Genomic DNA, 23,829 nt, shown 5'->3' on the forward strand with positions numbered 1-23,829 from the left:
TATTGTAATATTGCCCCGAGGGCTCAAAACAATAATGTAATATTGCCCCGTTAACTTCACTCGGTTGTGTGGTGTTCTCCTTTTCGAAAATAGCTTTCCGTGTCAGACGGGCGCGTTTGTCTCCCATAGTTAGGGTGCACCGCGTGTTTTCATTTGCGAATGACATCACGGACAGAGGACCCAGCCAATATGGCGACCACTTGGATATCGTAGAATGACACTTCTGCAACTTTGCGCATGGATGACGCGCTCTCCGCTCACATTTATTTTTTCGTACAGACATTGAAATGAATAAATGTTATATGTATTTTTCATTACAATATCTATTTTAGAATGTTTATAGGGATGACACCCGGGCTTTAAGCCATCACCTTATCATGGAGGAGGGTTTGCACATTACAATTATCCTAGGAGTTAAGTTGTCTGGGGCTACACACCCCTGGTAGTGTCACCCACAGCAAAAACTTCCCAAGGTGAGGGACCAGACAAAGCATGTCAACACATACCCCTATGACGAGAACAAAAAAAATTTATCTAAGTTTCCCTTGCCCGGACAGGGATCACCGGGGACCACCTCTGGAGCAAGGCCTGGAGGTGGGGCTTGAAGGCGAGCGCTTGGTGGACAGGCTGCACCCATGGAGTTCGGCTGGGCACAGCCTGAAACAGTAACATGGGTCCCCCTTCACTTGGGCTCATCACCTGTGGGAGGGGCCATAAGGACCGGGTGCAATGTGAGCTGGACGGTGGCCGAAGGCAGGGACCAAGGCGATCTGATACCCGGCTACAGAAACTGGCTCTAGGCAAGTGGAATGTCACCTCTCTAGCAGGGAAGAAGCCCAAGATGGTGTGTGAGGTTGAGAAGTTCTGACTAGTTATAGGTGGCCTCACCTCCACCCATCGCTTGGGCTCTGGTACCAGTCCTCTTGAGAGGGGTTGGACTATCCACTCTGTTGCACAGGGTGATAGTTGCTGAGCCGGTTTGTGTGTATTTAGTGCCCCTTGGCTCAGGGCCTCTGCATTGGGATTCACCCCGGTGGACAAGATAACAAGATGGTAGCCTCCCTCTGCCTTTGGGTAGGTGGTTTGTTTCCTAAGTAGCCAGAGTATTCATCCATTTTAGAGTCCTTACAGGAGGTGCTTGAGAGCGCTCCTGCTGGGTAATCCATTGTTCTGCTGGGGGACTTCAATGCTCACGTGGGCAATGAGAACGGCCCCCCCTGATCAGAACCTAAGCAATGTGTTCTGACTGGATCTTTGTGCTCATCACGGACCGTCCATCACGAACACCATGTTCAAGCATAAAGGTGTCCAAATGTGCACTTGGCACCAGCACACCCTGTGGCTGTATCTGACTTTTGACCGCATCATTGGACACTCAGGTGAAGAGAGGTACGGAGCTGTCAACTGATCACGACCTGGTAGTGAGATGGCTCTAATGGTGGGAAAAGATGCCGGTCCGATGCCGCAGGCCGAAATATATTGTGAGGGTCTGCAAGAACTTCTAGCAGAATCCCCCCTCAGAAGGAATTTCAACTCCCACCTCCTTGCTGAAGTTCTGGCAGATGCGTGGGACATTATATCTGAGTGGACTATATTCCGTACCTCCATTGCTGTGTGTGCTCAATGTTCTTTATAACCGGTCACGGACGTGGCCAGGCCACTGCCCTGTGCGCACCTACCTCCAACTCCTGTGGCTCATTGTCGCCAATTATGCCATGTATTATGCCTTGTGTGTTGTATTGTTAGCTGCCAGTTCATACATTAGTCTGTATGAGTGCACGAGCCCCTTGTCGTGTATTTGCCTTGTTGTCACAGCCAGTGTCCACTATAGCTAAGTCAAGTCCTTTTTTTCCCCTAGTAGTCATCCGATCTCATTTTCATGTTTTTGGACCTTGCCTTTTGCCACAATTTTTTTCCCTTTGCATATTTTGGACTGCTTACCTACGTATGACCTCTGCTTAAAATAAAACCACCCTTAACATCATGTCACTGCCTCGTAGTCCTGCATTTGGGTCCTACCCCTTGAAGTTGGCCAGAATAAATGGCCAGAATAGGACCCAGCGGGAAAAACATGGCATCGACCGTGATGCCGCTGGTTAGCCTCCCGGAGCACCCCACTTCTTTGAGTGGGCTCGGTCTTTTTGTCCTCTCCTTCCTTGTCACCTGCGTTCCCCACATGTTATAATTATCCTTCACACACGACCCGTTCAAAGCCTTGCTTTATTAGACTCACACTTTTCAGATTTCAAGGAGTTTTATACGACCGCCTTCCCGATTTTGACTCAGATGGAGATTTTGTTTTTTCCCTCCTTATTTTTAGTATGAGTCAATTTATGTCACCTCTTCTTCCGACCTTTTCTGGGGCCATTTATCCGGGTACCCCACGTGGTGGCCAGCCGAGGCATTCAAGTAGAGCTCAGCTTTATGAATCCTGCGTCACTCCACGGCAAGCAAAGTGTGCCACTAAGTCAACTTGTTCTATATCACCCATGTTTTCCAGTTCACCTTCATGAGGCCGTGCCAACTCTGCCACACTCGTATCCACGCCTACCAAAGCTTGTGGCAGCAGGCTGAGGAGGGACCTCCTGACGCCGAGCAGCCTCTTGCTCATGTCTTGGCAGTGCCTGACCCCACGCTGCCTCTCGCTTACATCTCAGCGGAGCGCGACCCACAGTCGCCTATAGCTCATGTCTCGGTGGAGCCCGAGCACCAGCTGCCTTTTTGCTCACCACGCAGTCAACGCCAAACGTAAATGAACATCACTTTTTATTATTCTTTACAACATACAACTTTCAATGATTAAATAAATATAATTTTGTGTTATTATTTACATTATGTACACTTTGGATGAGGGAGTCACTGATGGTGTAGTGGTACACACATCTGCCTTTGGTGCGTGCAGCGTGGGATCAATTCCCGCTCAGTGATGGTGTCGATATTTGCCCTGTGACTGACTTGGTGACCAGTTCAGGGTTTGTCTGCCTTTCACCTGAAGCTAGCTGGGATAGGGTCCAGCTTTCCCACAACCCTCTTAAGTGGCTTGGATATTGACGTGACATGACACTTTGAATGCTTATTTTGGCGGCGGGGTGGGTGTGGGGTCAGCGAACGGATTAGGCTATTTACTGTACATGTAAAATGCGCTTCTACTCACGAAAGTTTCACGTTAGGAAATTATTTCCGGAATGGATTAATTCCGTAAGTAAAGGCACAAATGTACCTTCGGGAAGCTTTTCGTTGGCTGTTGCCAAAGAGTACTCCATTCTGTCAAACAAAGCTATTTTGACAATGCTCCCATTTTCCACAACATATCTCTGTGAGGTGAGCTGACCACTATAAAAAGTAAAACCAGAGAGAGACTGAGAAATGTAAGGAAAAGCTTTGTGTATGTCTTTCATCGATTCCTGCGTGAATATCAGCTCTATGTTCATCCAAACAGGCCCAGGTGTCACATTGAGTGAGTAAAATATGATTAATATATGTATTTTGTTTGATTTCTATTCACCAAGCTTTGGTGAGAATGGCTGTGTATTGTTCATATGGGCGACAGGGATACATTTTTACATTTTCTGATGGTGGTGTGCCGTGGGATTTTTTTGAATGGAAAAAGTGTGCCTTGGCTCAAAAAGGTAGAAAAACACTGCATTAGACAATGTAGGAAGAGAACAAATATGGACTCACCACTCCTTCCTCTGCAGGGGCATTGTCCCCCACAACCAACATAACCGGACACCTAAAAAGAAACCATTTATGTTAAATATTGGCTGAATTAATGTGTAGTATTTCATTGAGGTTCAGAATATAATTATTCCAAAACAAAAACTGAAAAACACCACTGTTTCCGAAATGTCTTCTTCAAGTGCCAACTAAAACATTTTAAAACAGGTATTGTTATCAAACTTATATAAAACATTAATCACTTTGATGATTAGACGAGTCGGAAAAAGTGAGCTGGGAGTGTTTTATTAAAGAGCAAAGTTGCGAAAGTATGACTCAACATCCCCGTGGTGGCCATATTGTCTATGACGTCATATGACAACTTGTGCAGGCATCACACTGGGGGAGTCGCCATTGACAACACGCTGTGCCAAATGTATCGGCAAATGATAAAGAGCGGTTTTTGGATTTTTCTGATACCCCTTCTGAGACTGAAGCTCTTTTTGAGGAATAGAGCATCTCAGAAGCAAGTAAAGTGACAAAGGCCATTTTACCATGTCATTTCGAGCCATATTTAGACAATATGCGGATCACGTCTAACGAACAACAAACTCCCCGACAGACAGACGAGGAGGACGAGGAAACCGATGAAATATTCAAAATGACTGGCCCATAATTGGTCGATTTCCTAACCCTTTTACAAGTCTTGTGTATGTAGCATACTCAGGAGGACCCATGCCGGGTGAAGTAAATATGTCAGGGGTGCCTCGACACCGGTGGCCAGTGGGGGGGGGGATCTTTCCTCCTCACATGCACGCGGCCACCCGCCGCTAACGACGCAAGGGGAGAACATGCAAACTCCACACAGGTGGGTCCGGGATTGAACCCGGATGCACGCAAGGTCTTCATAGCTTGAAATGTCAATCCACTGATCCAGCAATCACTTCATTATGAAATGCAGTTTTGTTGGACTTACTTCAGGGTTTTAGCATTCAGCACAGTCCCACTGCGGTTCATCTCCAAGTCCCTCCGACTAGAAAAGACAATATTAATACAGTATTATGTTGTTCAACAGGTTGTCTCTAAAAAGTAACATCCATCTATCCATTATCTGAGCTGCTTTTCCGCAACAGGGTTGCAGGAGTGCAGGAGCTGATCCCAAATATCTTCGGGCGAGAGTTGGGGTATGCCCTGAACTGGTTGCCACCCAATCAGAGGGCACAGAGAAGCAAACAAGCATTTGCACCTATAAGCAATTTAAAATCTCCAATTCATGTATATTTTGGAGATGTAGGAGGAAACCAGAGTGCCCAGAGAAAACCCCACGCAGGCACAAGGAGAACATGCAACCTCCACACAGGCAGAGCAAGGATTTGAACCCTGATCTTCAGAACTGTGAGAACTCTGAGGCCACTGTGCCGCCCCCAAAAAGTAGCATCTCTGGATATTTCTCATCTAAAGATGAGTGTACAATGTAAAGCATGGGTTGGTAGAGTTCTGGGTGAGGCAATAGATCACTCATATCGAAATGATAAACAAGTATTCTACCTGTTGTACATGTTCCAGAAAAGCTGCAGGTTAAACTGGTTGATGGTGTTATTGATCTGTTGCCGGTATCTCTGCACTAGCTCGGTATTGTTCATCAGCTCCTCCTGTTCACAAATAAAAGTTTTAATATTTTGTGGTCATTATGTAAGGGCTGATGTTACAAGGTCTCCTCAACATACCTGACTAAAAAGATGTGGGAGTACAGTATCTGGCAGAGCGCTCGTCAGTCCTGACAGCTAGAGGAAGGACAAAGACTGCAAATTAAAAGAAAGCAGAACCATACACGTACAAAGGCATTGTCTGTCACTGTTTCAAAATGAAGTACCTTTGTGGCAGCCCAGTCAATCCAGCCTTTGCCATTGGGGTCAATGTTTAGTAGAACCAAACCCTCCACAAGGTCAGGGAAGATCAGCTTGATAAAGTAAAAAGAAAAACACAGTTTCACAGGTTGTCCATTTTCAGGAATATTTCATAAATGTGAATGAGACTCACAGCAAACTTGGCCAGGATGTAAGATCCAGCTCCAACGCCAATCCCAACAATACTTTTGAATCTAAAACAGTTCAAGGGTTATGATGTTTTGTTGATGTTAATGTTGTATAAGGTAGAGTATTTTGAGAGTGATACTTGCATTGCTAAATTTCCTTTATTTTACACAGATTATTAGCAGCACAGGCTGAAATGTAAACTGTTGCCTCAAGTTTTTGACCATATTTTTGTGAAAACTGATTAAATAGTGATGTAATGTTAATTTAAGTAAATATCTCTGTTATTTTTAATCAGACTGATTCAAAGTTTTTTGAAAATTTTACATTATAATTTCATTTCTTATTCACATCATTTGATTATCTGCAGCCCATTGGGAGCACTTTATTGTGCTACCTGTCGGCCGGTCCCAAGCCTGGATAAATGCAGAGGATTGCGTCAGGAAGGGCATCTGGTGTAAAACTGTGCCAAACATATATGAGCATTCATCATACGAATTCCATAATGGTTAGATCGTGTCCCGGGCTTCTGACACCCGCACCCAGAAATGTTAATCTGCAAGGCGTAGGAAGAAATTCGAGTAATGTCGGTCGAAGACAAAAAAGAGGGGGAAAGCGGCTTAGTCGAGAGAAGAAGAAGAGAAATGCACAGACCATATATCTGTGTGGAGGGACTTTGAATGTTGGGACTATGACAACATGATGTTTAGGAGAAAGGTTGATATATTGTGCATCCAAGAGAGCAAGTGGAAAGGGAGTAAGGCGAGAAGTTTAGGTGCAGGGTTTAAATTAATTTATCATGGAGTAGATGGGAAGAGAAATGGAGTACGGGTTACTTTAAAAGAAGAGCTGGCTAAGAATGTCCTGGAGGTGAAAAGAGTATCAGATCAAGGGATGATCATGAAACTTTAAATTGAGGGTGTTATGTATAATGTGGTTAGCACCTATGCCCCACAGTTTGGATGTGACCGCGAGTTGAAAGAGAAATTCTGGAAGGAACTAGACGAACTAGTCCTGAGCATTCCAGAGAGAAAGAGAGAGAGAGTTGTGATTGGTGCAGATTTCAATGGACATGTTGGCGAAGGAAACAGGGGCGATGAAAATGTGACTACATGGGATGGTGGTGTGTAGGATGACTCTGATAACGGATAGGAAGATTAAGAAGACAAAGGTTGAGAAGAGAATCCGGTGGTGGAAGTTGAGAAAGGAAGAATGTTGTGTGGCCTTTTGAAAAGAGGTGAGACAGGCTCTAGATGGTCAGGAAGACCTCCCATAAGACTGGAATACTACTGCCAAGGTATTCAGGGAGGCAGGCAGGAGACTACTTGGGGTGTCTTTTGGTAGAAAAGGGGAGAAGGAGACTTGCTGGTGGAACAAAAAAAAAAACAGGAAGTCATCCAAGGAAAGAGATTAGCGAAGAAGAAGTGGGACAGAGAGAGGACTGAGGAGCGGCATAAGGAATACATTGAGATGCGTCGTAGGGCAAAGGTAGAGGTGGCAAAGGCTAAACAAGAGGCATATAAAGACATGTACACCAGGTTGGACACAAAAGAAGGAGAAAAGGATTTCTTCAGGTTGGCCAGACAGAGGGATAGTGATGGGAAGGATGTGCAGCAGGTAAGGGTGATTAAGGATAGAGATGGAAATGTGTTGACTGGTGCCAGTAGTGTGCTAAATAAATGGAAAGAATACTTTGAGAAGTTGATGAATGAATAAAATGAGAGAGAAGTAAGAGTTGAAGAGGCAAGTGTGAAGGACCAGGAAGTAGCAATGATTAGTAAGGGGGAAGTCAGAAAGGCACTACAAAGGATTAAAAATGGAAAGGAAGTTGGTCCTGATGACATACCGGCAGGAGAGGACTTGGTGTCTCTTCTGGTAGGAAAGGGGAGAAGGAGACTTGGTGACGGAACCCCAATATAGAGGAAGTCATACAAAGAAAGAGATTAGCCAAGAACACTGAGAAGACTGAGGAGTGACGAAAGGAGTACATTGAGATGCGATACAGGGCAAAGGTAGAGGTGGCGAAGGCTAAACAAGTGGCATATGACGACATGTACTCCAGGTTAGATACGAAAGAAGGAGAAAGGGATCTCTGCAGGTTGGCCAGATAGAGGGATAGAGATTTGAACTATGTGCAGCAAGTAAAGGTGATTAAAGATAGAGATGGAAATATGTTGACTGGTGCCAGTAGTGTGCTAAGTAGATGGAAAGAGTACTTTGAGGAGTTAATGAATGAAGAAAATGGGAGAGAAGGTAGAGCAGAAGAGGCAAGCGTGAATGACAGAGAAATACTTTAGAATAGTTCAGGACATTATGAGGGCACCAAAACATCGGTGAGATGTGGCTTAGGTTTGTCAGAAAAATTTAAGGTGGAGGTGGGAGTGCATCAGGGTTCCGCGCTGAGCCCCTTCCTGTTTACGGTAGTAATGGGTAGGCTGACAGACGAGGTTATACTGGAATCCCCTTGGACCATGATGTTCGCAGATGATATTGTGATCTGTAGTGAAAGCAGGGAACAGGCGGAGGAACAATTAGAAAGATGGAGGTATGCACTGAAAAGGAGAGGAGTGGAACCCTGTAACAGCTAAACCAAATTGAATGCCATATACTAATAACTAGAAAGATGGAGTTACACACTGGAAAGGAGGGAAATGAAGATTAACCAAAGTAAAACAGAATATATGTGCGTGGATGAGGGGGGCGGAGGAGGAAAAGTGAAGCTCCAGGGAGAAGAGATAGCAAGAGTGGACAACTTCAAATATTTGGGGTCAACAATACGGAGCAATGGTAAGTGTGGTAAGGAAGTGAAGAAACAGGTCCAAGCGGGATGGAACAGTTGGTGGAAGGTGTCTCGTGTGTTATGTGACAGAAGAGTCTCTGCAACGACGAAGGGCAAAGTTTACAAAACAGTGGTGAGGCCGGCCATGATGTACGGATTAGAGACGGTGGCACTGAAGAAACAACAGGAAGCAGAACTGGAGGTAGCAGAAATGAAGATGTTGAGGTTCTCGCTTGGTGTGAACAGGTTAGATAGGAATGGAAATGAGCTCATTAGAGGGACAGCCAAAGTTGGATGTTTTTGGAGACAAGATTAGAGAGAGCAGACTCCGATTGTTTGGACATGTTCAGAGGCGAGAAAGTGAGTATATTGGTAGAAGGGTGCCGAGTATGTAGCTGCCAGGCAAAAGAGCGAGAGGAAGAACAAAGAAAAGGTTGATTGATGTTGTGAGGGAGGACATGAGGACAGTGGGTGTTCGAGAGGAGGATGCACGAAATAGGCTTAGATGGAAAAAGATGACACGCACTGGCAACCCCTCCCAGGACAAGCCAAAAGAAAAAGAAGAACAATCACATCATTTGTTATAGCTACAGAAGGAGCAGCACATTAACACAACACCTAATTTACTGCATTTAAAAAAAATAAACGGATCCATCATTCATACCGCTTCTTCTCATTAGGGTGGTGGGATTGCTTCATTTCTGAACTGGTCATCAGCCAATCACAGCACACACATAAACATACAGCCATTTGCAGTCCCATTCCCACCTATGGGCAATTTTAGTATTTAATTATCCGAAACATGCACCACGGTGGCGTAGGTGAAAATTGTTGACCTCACAGTTCTGAGGTCCTGGGTTCAATCCCAGACCCACCTGTGTGGAGTTTGCATGTTCTCCCCGTGCCTGTGTGGGTTTTCTCCAGGCAGTCCGGTTTCCTCCCACATCCCCGAAACATGCAACGTTAATTGGACACTCTTAATTGCCCCGAGCTGTTATTGTGCGTTTTCTTTCTTTCTTTCTTTCTCACATGGACCCTTTGAAAAATTAATTGTTCATTAATTGTTCAGGTTGTGACATTGCCATACGCTAATCATCAACATTGTTTTTCTTTTGTTTGTATTCTTTGTTTTCAGTAATTCTTTGTACAAGACATAGTCTGTTTACTTCTCCAAAATCTAATCCAATAATTTCAATTTTAATCTAATGCAATAATTTCAGTTTTAATGCTTCGTATTAAATCTGGAGACAGAAGTGTAATTTAAATAATTAGTCCTGACTGTGTGTAACTCAAAAACACCTTAATGAACAGATTTCCTGCAGTGCAGAAGAGAATAATACAGTACATCATCTTTGCCAGATTTCTTAGCAAAATAAGGACACGATGTCCCAGTAAATGTGGAAGATCGCTCATTAAAAAAAAGTGCAGTTGTATTACTGAAATATAAAATGCACCAACCCAAAATGCTGAACCACAGTGGACAGCATACTAGCCAACTGGTCCATAGTGGGATACTGATACCTGTGGAAGCAAAGGACATGTAATGTGCAGTATGTACTGCATCCATGCATCAATAACTCTCATTACATTTGTTAATTCATAGACGCTTGAAAACTGTTTAATTAGGGACTCGTTTATCAAATCACCAGGCATAGTAAAAAAAATATTGTTTTCCTTTATTAATTAATCAAAATCAAGTGCAACGAAGGCCTTTTACAAATCTGTGTTTGTTTACCCGTGTGGCAACTGTGACGCTCCAATCTGCTGTCCTGGAGCGTCAATGTGGCAAACCACAAAGTGCTTGGTGATTTCCTGCATATCCTCATTATTGAAGAAAGAGTTGAAGCACAGCTTGTCTGTAGGAAAGCGGAGAGGGAAAAAGATGACGTACAGTCTGTGATCCCATTCAAGATTTTGATCCTGATTTTTAATCACTTGTTTTGTGGTCACTTATACACCATAAGTGAGGATCATGGACATGATTTTTTTTTTGTGACTCAATTCCCCTCTTCAAATATAAATATCGCTTTAATATTTTTGGCCAGATCAGAAAATATAATCCTGATATATTTCCAGGTACAGGATAATAGATGTCAGCCCTATATGTGGCCTCATTCCGACTGGCTTTGGTTGTCTTGCCTTGAGCCTCCATGCATGTCAGACTCGATGTAACCTTGCAGTGACATTGTATCTTCCTGAGACTTGAAGTGAGCCTGACATTTGTGTTATGCATGGAAACTAGATGAGGCCCGGGGAACACTGCTGTTTCATTTTTGCTCCAGGTGCATGTCTGTTTTCCCATTCAATGATTTCGGCAAGGACATTGATGTTCCATAAGGACAGTCTGCACTTTTTCTAACTTCATAACCTACTTTTCCCCGCCACACTTTTTCTTTCTCCCAAATTGATTCCCACTCTCTCCATTTTTCTCATCCTTCTCATTCCTCTGCAGTCGCATCACCACACACGAACGCATCAGTGTATTAATTTTGCACTTATGGTTTGTGACCTTATTTCTGTTCCCTGAATCAATGGACATTTTTATAACCTGATTTTATGTTCATATCATGTTTTCTTTTTCCTTTTTCTCCTTTCCACGGAGTTTCAGGCAGATTATCTGATGAATGAGATATGTATTTATTTTTTAAATGTGAGTAATTTCATACCCCACCTTGTTCCTTTCTGAGATTTTGTGTACTTCAAGTGTTTTATAGTTGTATTCATTTGTTATTGTTTTATTTATATCTACTACATTAAGTGTAAATTTTATGCCCCCACTGGTACAGAGGACTATTTAGTTATTTGTATTTTTTTCCACTACTTTTGTTGTCAACATTATTATTTTTAGGGGAAAAAAATGGCAAAAAAGAAGACTATTTTAGTCGCCATTAAACTGCACGCTATTCTCCAACCCCCACCTCTCCCGATAAAGCATCTGCATTGCTGCTGGCGCCGCCCCTCCTCCCTCAATGGGGCATGGATGTTTTTCTGACCTACATTTCATCACTCCTTTTCCCTCTCACTTGATAATTGTTTTTCTTATCTCCTCGACATCTCTATTTTTGCCATTCTCGTCCATGTGGTGGCCTTCTTCAATCATTTCTTCAAAGTATTTTATTAGTTTGTCATATCTTAACACCTGCTCAATTCTTACTGGATTTCATAACATTGTGTGGATATGTGTTTTCTTTACATTGTTTTCATTGCTACATTCTTGAACATTACTATTATCCTGTGACAGCCAACTCCCAATAATTATATACAATAATGTGCGAATGAGTTGTCAATTTAAAAAATGTCCCGATTCATCATTAAACTCTAATATGGGACTTAACCTATGACTGTAACCCAATAATTATGATGCACACTGACCCTAATAGAAATAACAACTAAAAATAACAAGCTATATATGTACGTAAATATGGAATTTCAAAACACATGTACTAACTGTGTAGTAAGTTTCTACAGAAGAAAAAAAAACCTTTAAACATAGATGTGTTGTATCTCTTGTTTGCCGATGAGTTTCTAATTATGTGTCACATGCACGTGATCCATATGTTTCACTTTGTGCTTGTGTATGTGTGAAGAAAAGCAGCTGTCCATGTAGCCAATTAGCGCAGAAGCACCTTTGAACAAAAAAGAAATTGGCACATCTGTCAAGGAGGAAATACTGTACACACTACTCACGGTTCAGTCCCACATCATGATAGGTGAGAATAGCAGGCTTGTTCCCTTTGGGTGCCCCGCGGATGACCACATGCAGCATCCCATAAGGGGTTTCAACATCATGTTCCTGTGAAGGAAAACACTCTTGTTCAACTGCTTGTTCAAGCGACTCCTCTGAAAAATATCCTCTCATGCAGAATACAAAGGCTTTTATGGATGATTTTCGTACAATTTGATCAATGACGGTAAAGACACTTATAGAAATATACACCTGAATATTAAAGTTTTTATGGTTTTCTATGAGTAAATGCCTTCGATGCGGAAACATCCATGCATAATATCACATTTTCTAAAAATTATCAAAAACTTGAGGCATTCACACTAAAGGCAATCTTCATAGAAGGAACAAGTGGCAGTGGCCCAGTGAAATATGCTTACTTTTATAACAGTAAAGACCAAAGTGCAGAACAGTAGAGTCCGATTTTTAAAAATGATTTGGGTTGCACAATTTACGTGTTCCCCTGCAACCTCTGGGTACAAGTTGATAAATGATCCTAACTACTCATTAAAACCATGATACACTTGTCTTTATACAATTGTAATAACAGTAAAGGCATACAGTAGTTCCGACATGTTCACAAATTCATACATACACAATCATACCTCTCAAATAACACCATTTATTTTGCCGTCTGCTACCATATGGATATATAAGATCTGCCTCATCCTGGAATTTCAGCACACAGATCCCTCTGATGTATTGCAACAACAATGTGTTCTTCGTTGACAATTAACAGCAAATACATCTTGATTGTAATAGGACCATTCGTAAAAACGCAACTTTGAAGACAGTAGGATGGATGTCTGCAACTTTCCAAGGAAAACACATATTAAGCAATCCGAGAAAAATCATATACAGTACTTCCAAATATGTAATTAGCATCCTCAGAAAAGATGTTACACATTCATACACATAACCGTAAATTTATTTGCATTGAAAGTCTGAAAAACATTACTTTCAAATGTATTGTGTCTTGGAAACAACTTTGACCTTTTGATGAAAAAAATATCCATATTTAATTGATTTTCAAAAACAAATTAATTAATTAAGAACCGTATCTGTACAGTTATTGATTAAATTAAATGAAAATGACTCTTACATAGTTTCAGGCATTAACAAAAGGCAATAAATAGACTATTACTCTAAAATGATACTGTCTGTGTCGCCGGTGATGAAGATTGCTTCTATCACTGCAAAATGAACACATGATCTGGAATAATTCTTAGACGCATAGACCTGACCCACATTTTGTTAGTCAATCAAAGTCAGTGACATGAAAATGGAGGCGAAGATACATGTTTGGATAACCACACAGAGAAAGTGCACATATGCAGAACAGATTGACCAATTTAGACATTGAACCCAATTAATGGTCACCACAAACCGTAGGGCTTCAATCTCAAGAGGCAGTTACAATTTCCCCTCTTTTCCCATCAGCATGTCATGCTCCAGAAAAATGGCTATGAAACTATGAATCTCTGCAACCAGCTCTTGTTGACTGGGCCTCAGTGTAGCACCTGCAACGTTGCATCCCCACAATTTCAATTCAACATGATATACATTTGTTTTTGTATTATTTTCACAACCTTCAAATGAATCACCACAGACAAAAAGAACATCAATGCTTAAAGTGAAAAACGTAATCCTTTCTTCCTTGGGAACAGATAGTATTGGAGTCATAGAGCCATTCTTTAAGACCTAATTCGGGTAGATTGTTTTGAAATCAGAATCAACACACAATAGAAAAGCATTCTATTTGAGGCAGTTACTCTGTCAGACTCTTTGTTATTATGTTTGCTTACACATCACAAATATTAAGAGGTGCTATTAATGTGATGACCTTCAGATGCCCAGAATGCGGAAAGGAATCTTCAGAGACATCTCTTATCTTGGAGAAGAAACCATTTTCCCTCATTGATCTCTAGAAATCATTTATTTTCCACACATACTCACTACGTATTAACCAAAACGGCTGTGGCAGCATGCTCAACTGTGTCAGTCGGTCAAACAAACAAAATTACCCGTTATATTCTCATGACACAGCAGTTTCAGCTTTCCAAGAAAACAAAATGTAAAAGATATTTGTACAGTATGTAACACCTTGAAAATGCCCACTTGCATTTTTACATAAAAAAAAAATCAGTTCTACAACCACTTCTTCTGGGTTTTATAGAAATATTAAATATCACAATATTACAATCAATGTTAATTCAATACAAGTGATTTATAATTACAAATTCCAACAAGAAGCAACTCACTAACGCACCACCATGACCTGATATTGTATCACATGCAATACTCACCGTGCCATACAGTAAACCCTGAATGCAGTCTACTCACCCCGTCCCAGCATTCAGGCATGATTCCACAGTAAATGTTCTTTCAGTGTCTAAAGAAAATGAGGATGGTACAGAAGCAGACGAGCAGCCAGGTCCCTCCTGTTTTACAGAACCAGGGTCCCGTGAGTACCCGCTGGAAAATGAGAAGCCTGGATGAAAGATGCTACACACTGCCGCAGTATCTTTGTCTGCTTGGAAGCTACCCGCATCCAGACTCTTAAGATGATGCCCTCCCCCCTCGGCTCCCATTCGTTTCACACTCTATAAGCAACAATAGCATCGGGCTGGTGGAGTCAGACGAGCATTGGTTTAGAACTCTGGGCCTGCCTCTCTATTACAAAATCTATCGTACAATTGGCTACAAGTATTGTCAGTCTTTTAGGCATCCTTTTGCATCAGCGCCACTGCCACATACATGCTTTAAGACTGTGGGTTCTGTTTTTGTCAACAGGGCATCTCCGGCCAGCATAAATGGGAGCATGTTATGATTTCCATGCAAGCGCAAAGTTCCCTATATTTGCTTTCCAATTTGGTAGAATGGTCTGTCACAACTTAGGTGTTCTGAAGCAACAAGAGTGGGTCTTTGGAGATGTGTTTGGTGTCTAAACCTATGCTTGGTAAGACCATAAATGCTCAGCATAGTAGGTAGACCACTGGTCTAGAAGTCAGATAGGTGCCAGTACACGTTCAATCCTAGTGAGGATAAGTGGTTTGGAAAATAGATGGATGGATGGATGGATGGATATTATTACATTTTTCAAACAGCTCTCTGGCAAGCATAGCAATGGCAGAGCAGTGGGCAGCACACAAACTATCAGTTGTGGGGATAGACACATGAGGACAGCAAACATATTAAAGTCACCCGTAATTATAACCAGCTCATTCTATATTTAATAAGGGTACCTGCTCACTATAGCTGTTACCATGCATAAAGCTCCACGGGGGCCCAGGCTGTTTACCGTATGTCTCCTTCTTCACACACACACATTCACATACAGAAGCATGCGCGCAAACACAAACGCATGGGCACCCACATACCCCCAGACACACATGCACACGCACGTGCGCGCACACACACATGCACACAGACACTGCCTCACCCCACAACTGCACTTTAATCGAAACTACGACTTAATGAATATATTTGGTCTAACAATTATGAACTGAATTACAAAGCCTTGGCCTCACAGTTCTAAGGTCCCTGGTTCAATCCCAGACCTGCCTATGTGGCATTTGCAAATGGATGGATGAATGTATTATGAATACTTTGAACATGGCAGAAAAAGAATATGTGAATTATGCCTAGATCAGATCACAAAACAAAGTTTGTCAATCACAAAGACACGGTGACTACTGCTATAAAATCTTGCTCTATCTCGGGCAGACATTGGCAACATGACTTGGCATATTCTGATACCAATGCATCCCGTCTTGTAAGATCATCAGGCTTTACCTTGTCCAATTAAACACGGTCAGAAAGGCAGAACTGGAAAACTCACCACAAGATGGCACCTTCCAGTGTCCCTCACCTGGGATCTGTTTGCAATGGGTGACGCTGCCTGGGGTGTAGGGACCCAGACAACCACAAACTCCCTAAATATAAGCAGCATGTAAAATATCTGACAAGGGAAAATAACACATTAGATAACTGCTATACGAAAATTTAACACACATATCGTGCTATTCAAAATCAATCAAATCAAAAGCCTTTAATCTCATTACATGCTGAGCGTACAAAGAAATGATGAGTGCTTCTCCACAAGATGCATACGTGATTAAAATAGAAGAAAAATAAAAGAAAATCTTAAGGAAAAACAACAAATACACAGTTATTGATAAAGTAAATAAATGCAAAAAAGTGCAGTTGCATAATATTACATTACAGTACTGTTATGTTCAGTGGTTTTGAAGTCAAGGAGTTGATGGCTCTTTGAATCTGTCCGTGCCAGAGTGCAGCAGATTAAACAGGTGGTGACCAGGATGTGAAGAGTCCATTACAATATTAGTGGCTCTGCTGTGATAGCAGGAGTTAGCAATATCCTCTAGGGAGCCAGTGATCTGGGCACTGTTGATCACTCTTTGCAGAGTTTTCATCATACCACACTGTGATGTAGTATGTGAGGAGACTCTCCACGGTGGTTCTGTAGAAAGCCAGCAGCAGTTTAGCTTCCAGATTGTTCTTCCTGAGCACTCTCAGGAAGTGGAGTCACTGCTGGGCCTTTTCTGCCGTGATATCTACAGTCCAGGTGAGCTTATCTGTGATGTAGACTCCCAGAAATTTGAAAGAGTAGACCCTCTCCACACACTCCCTGCTTATGAACAGTGGGACCGGGTCCATACCGCACTTCCGGAAGTCCAGAAAGGGAAGGAGGGAGAAAGTGAGCCCCTTTGTGGCATGCAACCAGTCTCTCAAAGCACTTCATGATCACATGTGTGAGTGCAACAGGCCTGTAATCTTTTAGACTGTCGATAGCTGATTTTGTTGGGATGGGGATGATTGTTGCACATTTCAGGTAGGACAGAATGGTTGATTGTTGCAAGGATCTGTTGAAGATTTTCGTGAAAACACCCATCAGCTGATCAGCACAGGCCTTCAGTACCTTCCCCGGCACTCCATCTGGGCCAGCAGATTTCCTGGTGTTTACAGTCCTGAGCACACCTCTCACTTGATGTTCTTGATGCGTCAGTATGCTGCCGATGGGAGGTGGTTGTGATAAGCCTGGGTTTGATATGTCCATCTCGAAACGTTCTTCTGCCAGCGAGGCCTCGTGTTTCCAGCAAACATCTTGTTCTTACTGTTGTAGTTTGTGATGTGTTGTAATCCCTCCCACATCTTTTTTGGATTGTTTTCTATGAAGCACTCCTCAACATTTCTTTTGTAGGCCCCCTTGGCACACTCACGTCATCCAGGATCCGTCTTTTTACAGTCACAGTGTCGATATAGTTTTTGATGTAAGACAGAGCAGTATCTGTGTGTTCCTGCAGGTTCTGGTGTTCAAATAATTCCCAAACAGTGCATGAAAAACAGTCCTGCAGCTGAGCGAGTGCATTCTCAGGATATGTTGTAATTGTCTTAGTTTGAGGCCTTGTTTATATACGTAGGGGGTGTATGTGGGCATGAGAGTGACGCAGACATAGTCAGATCGAGCAAGATGGGCGAGGGGGGAAACCCTGTATGCATGCTTAATGTTGGATTAAACATGGTCCAGGGTTTTGTCTCCTCTGGTGGGACACGTCACATACTGGACGTATCTGGGTAAGACTGTCTTGAAACACTTTTGATTGAAGTCGCCAGCAACAATCAATACTCCAGCGGGCTGGGTGAGCTTCTGTTTGTGTACAGTCACGAGCAGATGGTTAAGTGCTGCGCTACCGTTAGTGTCCGGCGGGATATAGACAGCTCTCACAATGACCACTGTTGGCTCCCTCAGTAGATAAAAGGGTCTGCACGAGATTGCAAGGACCTCTAAATCAGGAGAACAGTGGGTGTTGATGATCCTGCTGTTAGAACACCATTCGTTGTGCACATAGACACAAAGCCCTCCCCCTTTGGATTTATCGTAGTCTTTGGTTCTGTCTTGTCCATGTAGCGTGTGGTGTGCTAGCAAAACTCCAGCATTGGAGATTCGTGAGTGTAGCCACGTCTCCGTGATTAAAATAATACTGCAGTTCAAAGCTGCTCGTGGCTAGTTGTAATTTCAATTCACCCATTTTGTGGATGATGGATCTTGTGTTGGTCAAAAAGATGCTTGGAAGCTCAGGTCTGTGAGGTTGCTTCCTTAGCTTAGCAGCCAGGCCCGCCCGACAACCTCGTTTTTGTTTACGCTCCGTGCGTCTTCTCCGTCGCTGGCTGAGAGCGGCTATTCACGGAGACTCCGGTGGTCTCGCGATGTCCTCCAGAATATTATTTACCTTTTGGTATTCCTTTGTTATTCATAAATTATGCTTCAGTCCCAGATCGATCAGGTCCGGAAAGCTATATGTGACTGTGGCTTTACAGTAACCCAAAAGTATCTCCAAAATAATGAGAAAAACCTCCAAGGCGGAGAGCTAAGAGCCGCTGTGTGGCGTTTGCATGTTCTGCCCATGCGTGCGTGAGTTTCCTCTGGGCACTCCGGTTTCCTCCCACATCCCAAAAACAAGTAACCTTAATTGGATACTCTAAATTAGGTGTGATTGTGAGTGCGGCTGTTTGTCTCGATGTGCCCTGTCATTGGCGTGCAACCAGTTCAGGGTGTACCCGCCTCCTATCTGTTGACAGCTGAGAAAGGCTCCAGCAAACCCCGAGACCCTTCTGAGGATAAGCAGCTAAGAAAATGGATGGATGGATATCGTGCTATTCCCCGCACTGCCCTGGGCTCCTCTGATCACTGCTCAATATACTTAAAGACAATATTCCTTCTCAGAGGGATGTTGATTGTTGGCCTCACCTAAAGGAGGTGAAGCTTCCCTCACTCCAAGCAGACATTGGACTACTCATTGGAGCAAACACTTCCAAAGCAATGGACACACTACAAGTTATCAGTAGTGTGGATAATGTAACCTTATGCAATGAGGATGGTACTTGGCTGGACAATAAATCAACCACTAAAAGGTGGAAATGGCAAGAAGAAAGTAAACAAACTAGCAGAAGTCTCTGTAAACGAAATATCAGTGACAAAATTAGAACAGCAAATGCAGTTTAAGCATGACTTTCCCGATTCCGGGCAAAATGAAAAAATTGAGAATGATCATCACTTCATCCAAATTGTTTCTCACTCCGCCAAGCTTTCAGATCGTCATTACAGTGTTTGTTTACCTGTGAAAAACAAGTCATTTTGTCTGCCAAACAACAGGTCAGTCGCTGAGCAACGCGCATTAAATTTGAAGAAAAGATTTACGAGATGCTAAGTTTCACACAGAATATGTTGCATTCATGGGCAGCATGTTCACAAAGGCTACGCAGTGAAGCTAAACACCAAATATAAACTTATAGTAAGGACGGACGCGGTATTTCCCACACCACAGAGTTAGACATCCCATTTATGACCCTGTGGGCTTCCTCTCTCCAGTAATATTGCCTGCTAAAAGAATTCTAAAGAACTTATGTTGATTAAGGCTTGGTAGGGATGATGACTTGCCAGAGCCTGTCATTGAAGATTGGGAAAAATGGATCTCAGGTCTACAACAACTTGAGAAATTTGGAATCAATAGATGCATCAAGACAAAGCAGTTTGACTCAATAGTTTTTGCACAATTGCATCATTTTTCTGACGCGAGCGAAGACGTGTATGGAACAGCAAGCTATTTATTGTTTCCTAATGCACACGGTGAAACTCAAGCTACTCTGATGATGGCAAAGCAAGAATTGCACAATTGAAGCGTTAACTGCAGATACAGTCGCTGTTAAGATGGATAAGTTTTTGAAAAACGAGCTAGAGTTGGAACCTCATGATTCTGTTTTTTGTACAGATAGCACAGCTGTGTTTAAGTACTGAAACAGGAAAAACGCAAGATTCAAAACGATTGTCGCCAACAGAATTGCAACAATTTTGGAGCACTCTAAAACGTCAGTGGAGGTGCATAAATGGCACTCTTAACCCTGCAGGCTATGTCTACAGATGGCAAACAGTGGAGGCCTTCTTGAAATGCGTAATCTTGCTTATAGGCCCAAGTTATTTGCTCTATGGTGTGATTATTTGAACCCCACATCCTCCGGTAATACACAGATACTGTTCTGTTTTATATTAAAAACTGCATAGTCACTATGAGTGTCAATCGACAGATCCGGGTTTTCCCCAACCAAAAACGCTGGATGACCCGTGAGATTAAGGCACTACTAAGACACTGCAACACCACCTTCAGGTCAGGGGACAAGGCACAGTACAGCACTGCCAGAGCTGACTTAAAGAAAGGCATTAAAGTGGCCAAGGCAGCCTGCAAAAGGAATATTGAGAGGTGCTTCACAGAAAAGAACTAAAAAAAAAAAAGAGTTGGGAGGGATTACAACACATCATAAACTACAATAAAATTAACCAGATGTGTGCTGGAAACACAGATGCTTTGCTGGCAGAGGAACTAAACCGTTCAAATCAAATTCATTCTCATCACCACCACTTGTGCTGCAGGAACATGAAGTAAGATGTTTACTCAGTACTGTCAACACCACGAAGGCTCCTGGCCCAGATGGAGTGCCGGGGAAGGTACTGAAAGCTTGTGCTCATCAGCTGACAAGTGTTTTTAAAAAAATCTTCAACAGTTCCCTGCAACAATCAAACATTCCCTCCTGCCTGAATCTGCAACGATCATCTCCGTCCCCCCAAAAATCAGCCATTGACAGTTTAAATTATCACAGGTCTGTTGCACTCACACCGATAATCATGTGCTGTGACAGGCTAGTTGCACGTCACATAAGGGGGTGACCCCCTCCCTTACTTGATGCCTACCAGTTTGCCTACAGAGGAAACCGGTCCACTGAGGATGCTATTGCAACAGCTCTCTTCCACACTGCACAGAGCCACCTGGAACACCAAGAGAACCACGTGAGGATGCTTTTCTAGACTTCAACTCAGCCTTTAATACCATCATCCCAGCTATTTTGGTTGACAAACTCCCCCTCCTTGGACTACAATATCTCGTTCCATCAGGTGCTGGATTAAATACTTTCTCAGAACTCTCCATAATCTCTCAGACTTGGCCCATACCTCTCTTCCTCAATCACCCTCAGCACTGACCCCCCCCCCCCCCCCAAGGTTGTGTTCTAAGCCCTCTCCTATACTCTCTGTACACATGTAACTCCATACCAGCCCATCCCAGCAACTCCATCATCAAGTTTGCTGATGATACCACCGTGATTGGGCTCATCTAAAAAAGAAATGAGTCTGCCTACAGAGATTATATTGTAAATCTGTAAAAGTGGTGTTCAGCAAATATTGTCACACTGAACACCACAAAGACAATGGAAATCATCCTGGACTTTCGAAAGTGTGGTATGGACCCGGTCCCACTGTTCATCAACAGGAAAGTGTGTGGAGAGGGTCTACTTTTTCAGATTTCTGGGAGTCTACATCACAGATAAACTCACCTGGACTGTAAATACCACAGCGGTGGTGAGAAAGGCCAGCAGTGACTCCACTTCCTGAGAGTGCTCAGGAAGAACAATCTGGAAGCTAAGCAGCTGCTGGCTTTCTACAGAACCACCGTGGAGAGCATCTTCACATACTGCATCACAGTGTGGTATAGTGGATATACAACAGCGGACAGGAAAGCTCTGCAAAATAGTGATCAATAGCGCCCAGAAGATCACTGGCTGCTTTCTGCCCTCCATAGAGGACATTGCCAACTTCCCCTATCACTTGAATGCTACTGACATCCTTAGGAGTCTTCGCATCCTGGTCACCACCTGTTTAACGTAATGCTCTCTGGCAGGTTTACAGGTTCCACAAAATATGGACTAATAGACTCAAAGACAGCTTTTTTCCTCGAGACATCAACTCTTTGAACTTAAAACCACTAAACATAACAGCACTGTAATGTATAATTATCCAACTGCACTTTTCTTGGTTTTAATAATCTTGCCAAGGCCTGGACAGGGTGAATAAGACTGAAAAATACACTTTATGCATTTATTTATTCATTTTAAGTTCTTTTAGCAATAACTGTGCCTCAATTGTACATATTTTTTATCTGGTATTTTACCTCATACGTAACATGTTCTTCTATTTTTATTCTATTTTATTTGCACAAGCAGCTTATGGAGAAGCGGTTTCTTTATTTTGTAATTTCTTTATCACTAACGTACTTTATTATGTCATCTGACAAGGACGTTTTGTTTTACGTTCTGAAAGAAGCTGACTCTTACGTTGCCAGACATGGATCTTTCTGTAACATTCGAGAAGTGCCTATTTAGGGTGGAGATGGCGTTCGACGAGGCTTCTTGCAACCACCGCTGCTTTGGACTAGTAATGACTCATTTTCAGCCACCATGCCTTCTGCCTCTCATATTTTGGACATTTCTGGAACATTCGCTGGAAATAATGCGGTTTCTTTTGAGGAGGCGAGTAAGGATTCCTCACTTGATTGCACTGCCTAAAACAGATGGCAGCACTAATGATGGCAAATATATTCAGGTGGCACGGTTTCCCCAATGACATAGTTTCCAAGAAGGGGCCCCAGTTTAGATCACGGTTTTGGAATGAGTTTTGTCCCTAATAGCAGCCACCCTGAGCCTTTCCTTGGTCCATCCGTAAACCAGTGGCCAGACCGAGCGCATAAATCAGGACATTAAGACGGGGCTTCGGTGTCTCGCTTCTCGTGACCCGCGCTGCTGGAGCCAACAGCTGATTTGGGTAGAATACTCCCATAATTCTTTTCTCTCAGCATTCACTGGGATGTCCCCTTTTCACGTCATGCATGGTTATTCACCATCTCTTTGTCCATTTATAGACTCCAACTCATCGGTGCTGTCTGTGTTGGCCATTGTGAGGGATTGAGATGAACCTGGTAGCGAGCCCGACAGATGCTACTGCACAAGGACACTCCTATAAGGCTACGGCAGACTGTAAGAGGGCGCCAGCACCAGTTTACAGGGTGGGTCAGCAATTCTGGCTGTCAGCTAAAGGCCTTCTACTCCAAGTGGAATCACAGAATCTCGTTCCCAGGTTTGTCAGTCCATCCATGATTACCAAGGTTATCAGTCTGGTCACCATGAGATTGAGACTTCCGAACTCGATGTGGGTCCATCCGACTTCTCATGTCAGCCAGCCCAAGCCTGCCCAGGTGTCTTCGTTGGTCTCGCCTGCCATGCCTCCTCCTCCCACCCATATCATGGAGCCGGGTCCGGTCTACCCTGTGCGCCGGCTCCAGTTGTCACGCCGTCAGGGGTGAGGGATGCAGTATCTAGTTGATTGGGAAGGCTACGGTCCTGAGGAGCAGTTGTGGATTCCTTCCCGGTTTATTGTCGACCCCAAGCTCATCGGAGACTTCCACGCCACGCATCCTGAGGCCCCCAGGCCGGCTGGGTCCGGCCGTTATGGGCTTACTGTCATGGGCAGTGCGCACCCGCTCCAATGAGCAGATGCGCCCACCTGCTTCTTGTTTCGCTAATTACGGTCCTGATATATATTGCCTCCTCTGCGGTGTGGTCCTTGTCAGATCGCTGTACTCTCATGTCACGTTCCCGCAATCCTATTCACTTGTCTTTGATCCTACGTGCACCAAACCTTGCCTTTTCACCTAGTGATTCTGACACTATTGCCTGTTTGAACTGCTTGCCTGAGTACCGACCTTGGACAGAATAAATACGTTTCCCGAACT

General features: G+C 43.3%; 1 protein-coding gene across 9 annotated transcripts in view; it reads right to left on the reverse strand.

The window, feature by feature from the left end:
* The window catches only part of ndrg4 (NDRG family member 4), a 122,340-nt gene that overhangs the window by 36,939 nt on the left and 61,572 nt on the right, over positions 1–23,829 (reverse strand). For all 9 annotated transcript variants that reach the window (XR_009795564.1, XR_009795565.1, XM_061823888.1 and 6 more), the window contains 9 exons: positions 12,157–12,262; positions 10,205–10,325; positions 9,928–9,990; positions 5,698–5,758; positions 5,531–5,617; positions 5,385–5,441; positions 5,206–5,309; positions 4,634–4,690; positions 3,682–3,733 (listed from right to left, as the gene is read on the reverse strand). Coding sequence is in view for 7 of the 9 variants with exons in the window: in XM_061823888.1 (XP_061679872.1) it covers positions 3,682–3,733; positions 4,634–4,690; positions 5,206–5,309; positions 5,385–5,441; positions 5,531–5,617; positions 5,698–5,758; positions 9,928–9,990; positions 10,205–10,325; positions 12,157–12,262 (708 nt within the window). In the remaining 2 variants the exon portion in view is untranslated. The remainder of the gene's footprint in view (positions 1–3,681; positions 3,734–4,633; positions 4,691–5,205; positions 5,310–5,384; positions 5,442–5,530; positions 5,618–5,697; positions 5,759–9,927; positions 9,991–10,204; positions 10,326–12,156; positions 12,263–23,829) is intronic.

Source organism: Syngnathoides biaculeatus, chromosome 6 (assembly GCF_019802595.1).
Source record: "Syngnathoides biaculeatus isolate LvHL_M chromosome 6, ASM1980259v1, whole genome shotgun sequence".
Classification (NCBI taxonomy): domain Eukaryota; kingdom Metazoa; phylum Chordata; class Actinopteri; order Syngnathiformes; family Syngnathidae; genus Syngnathoides; species Syngnathoides biaculeatus.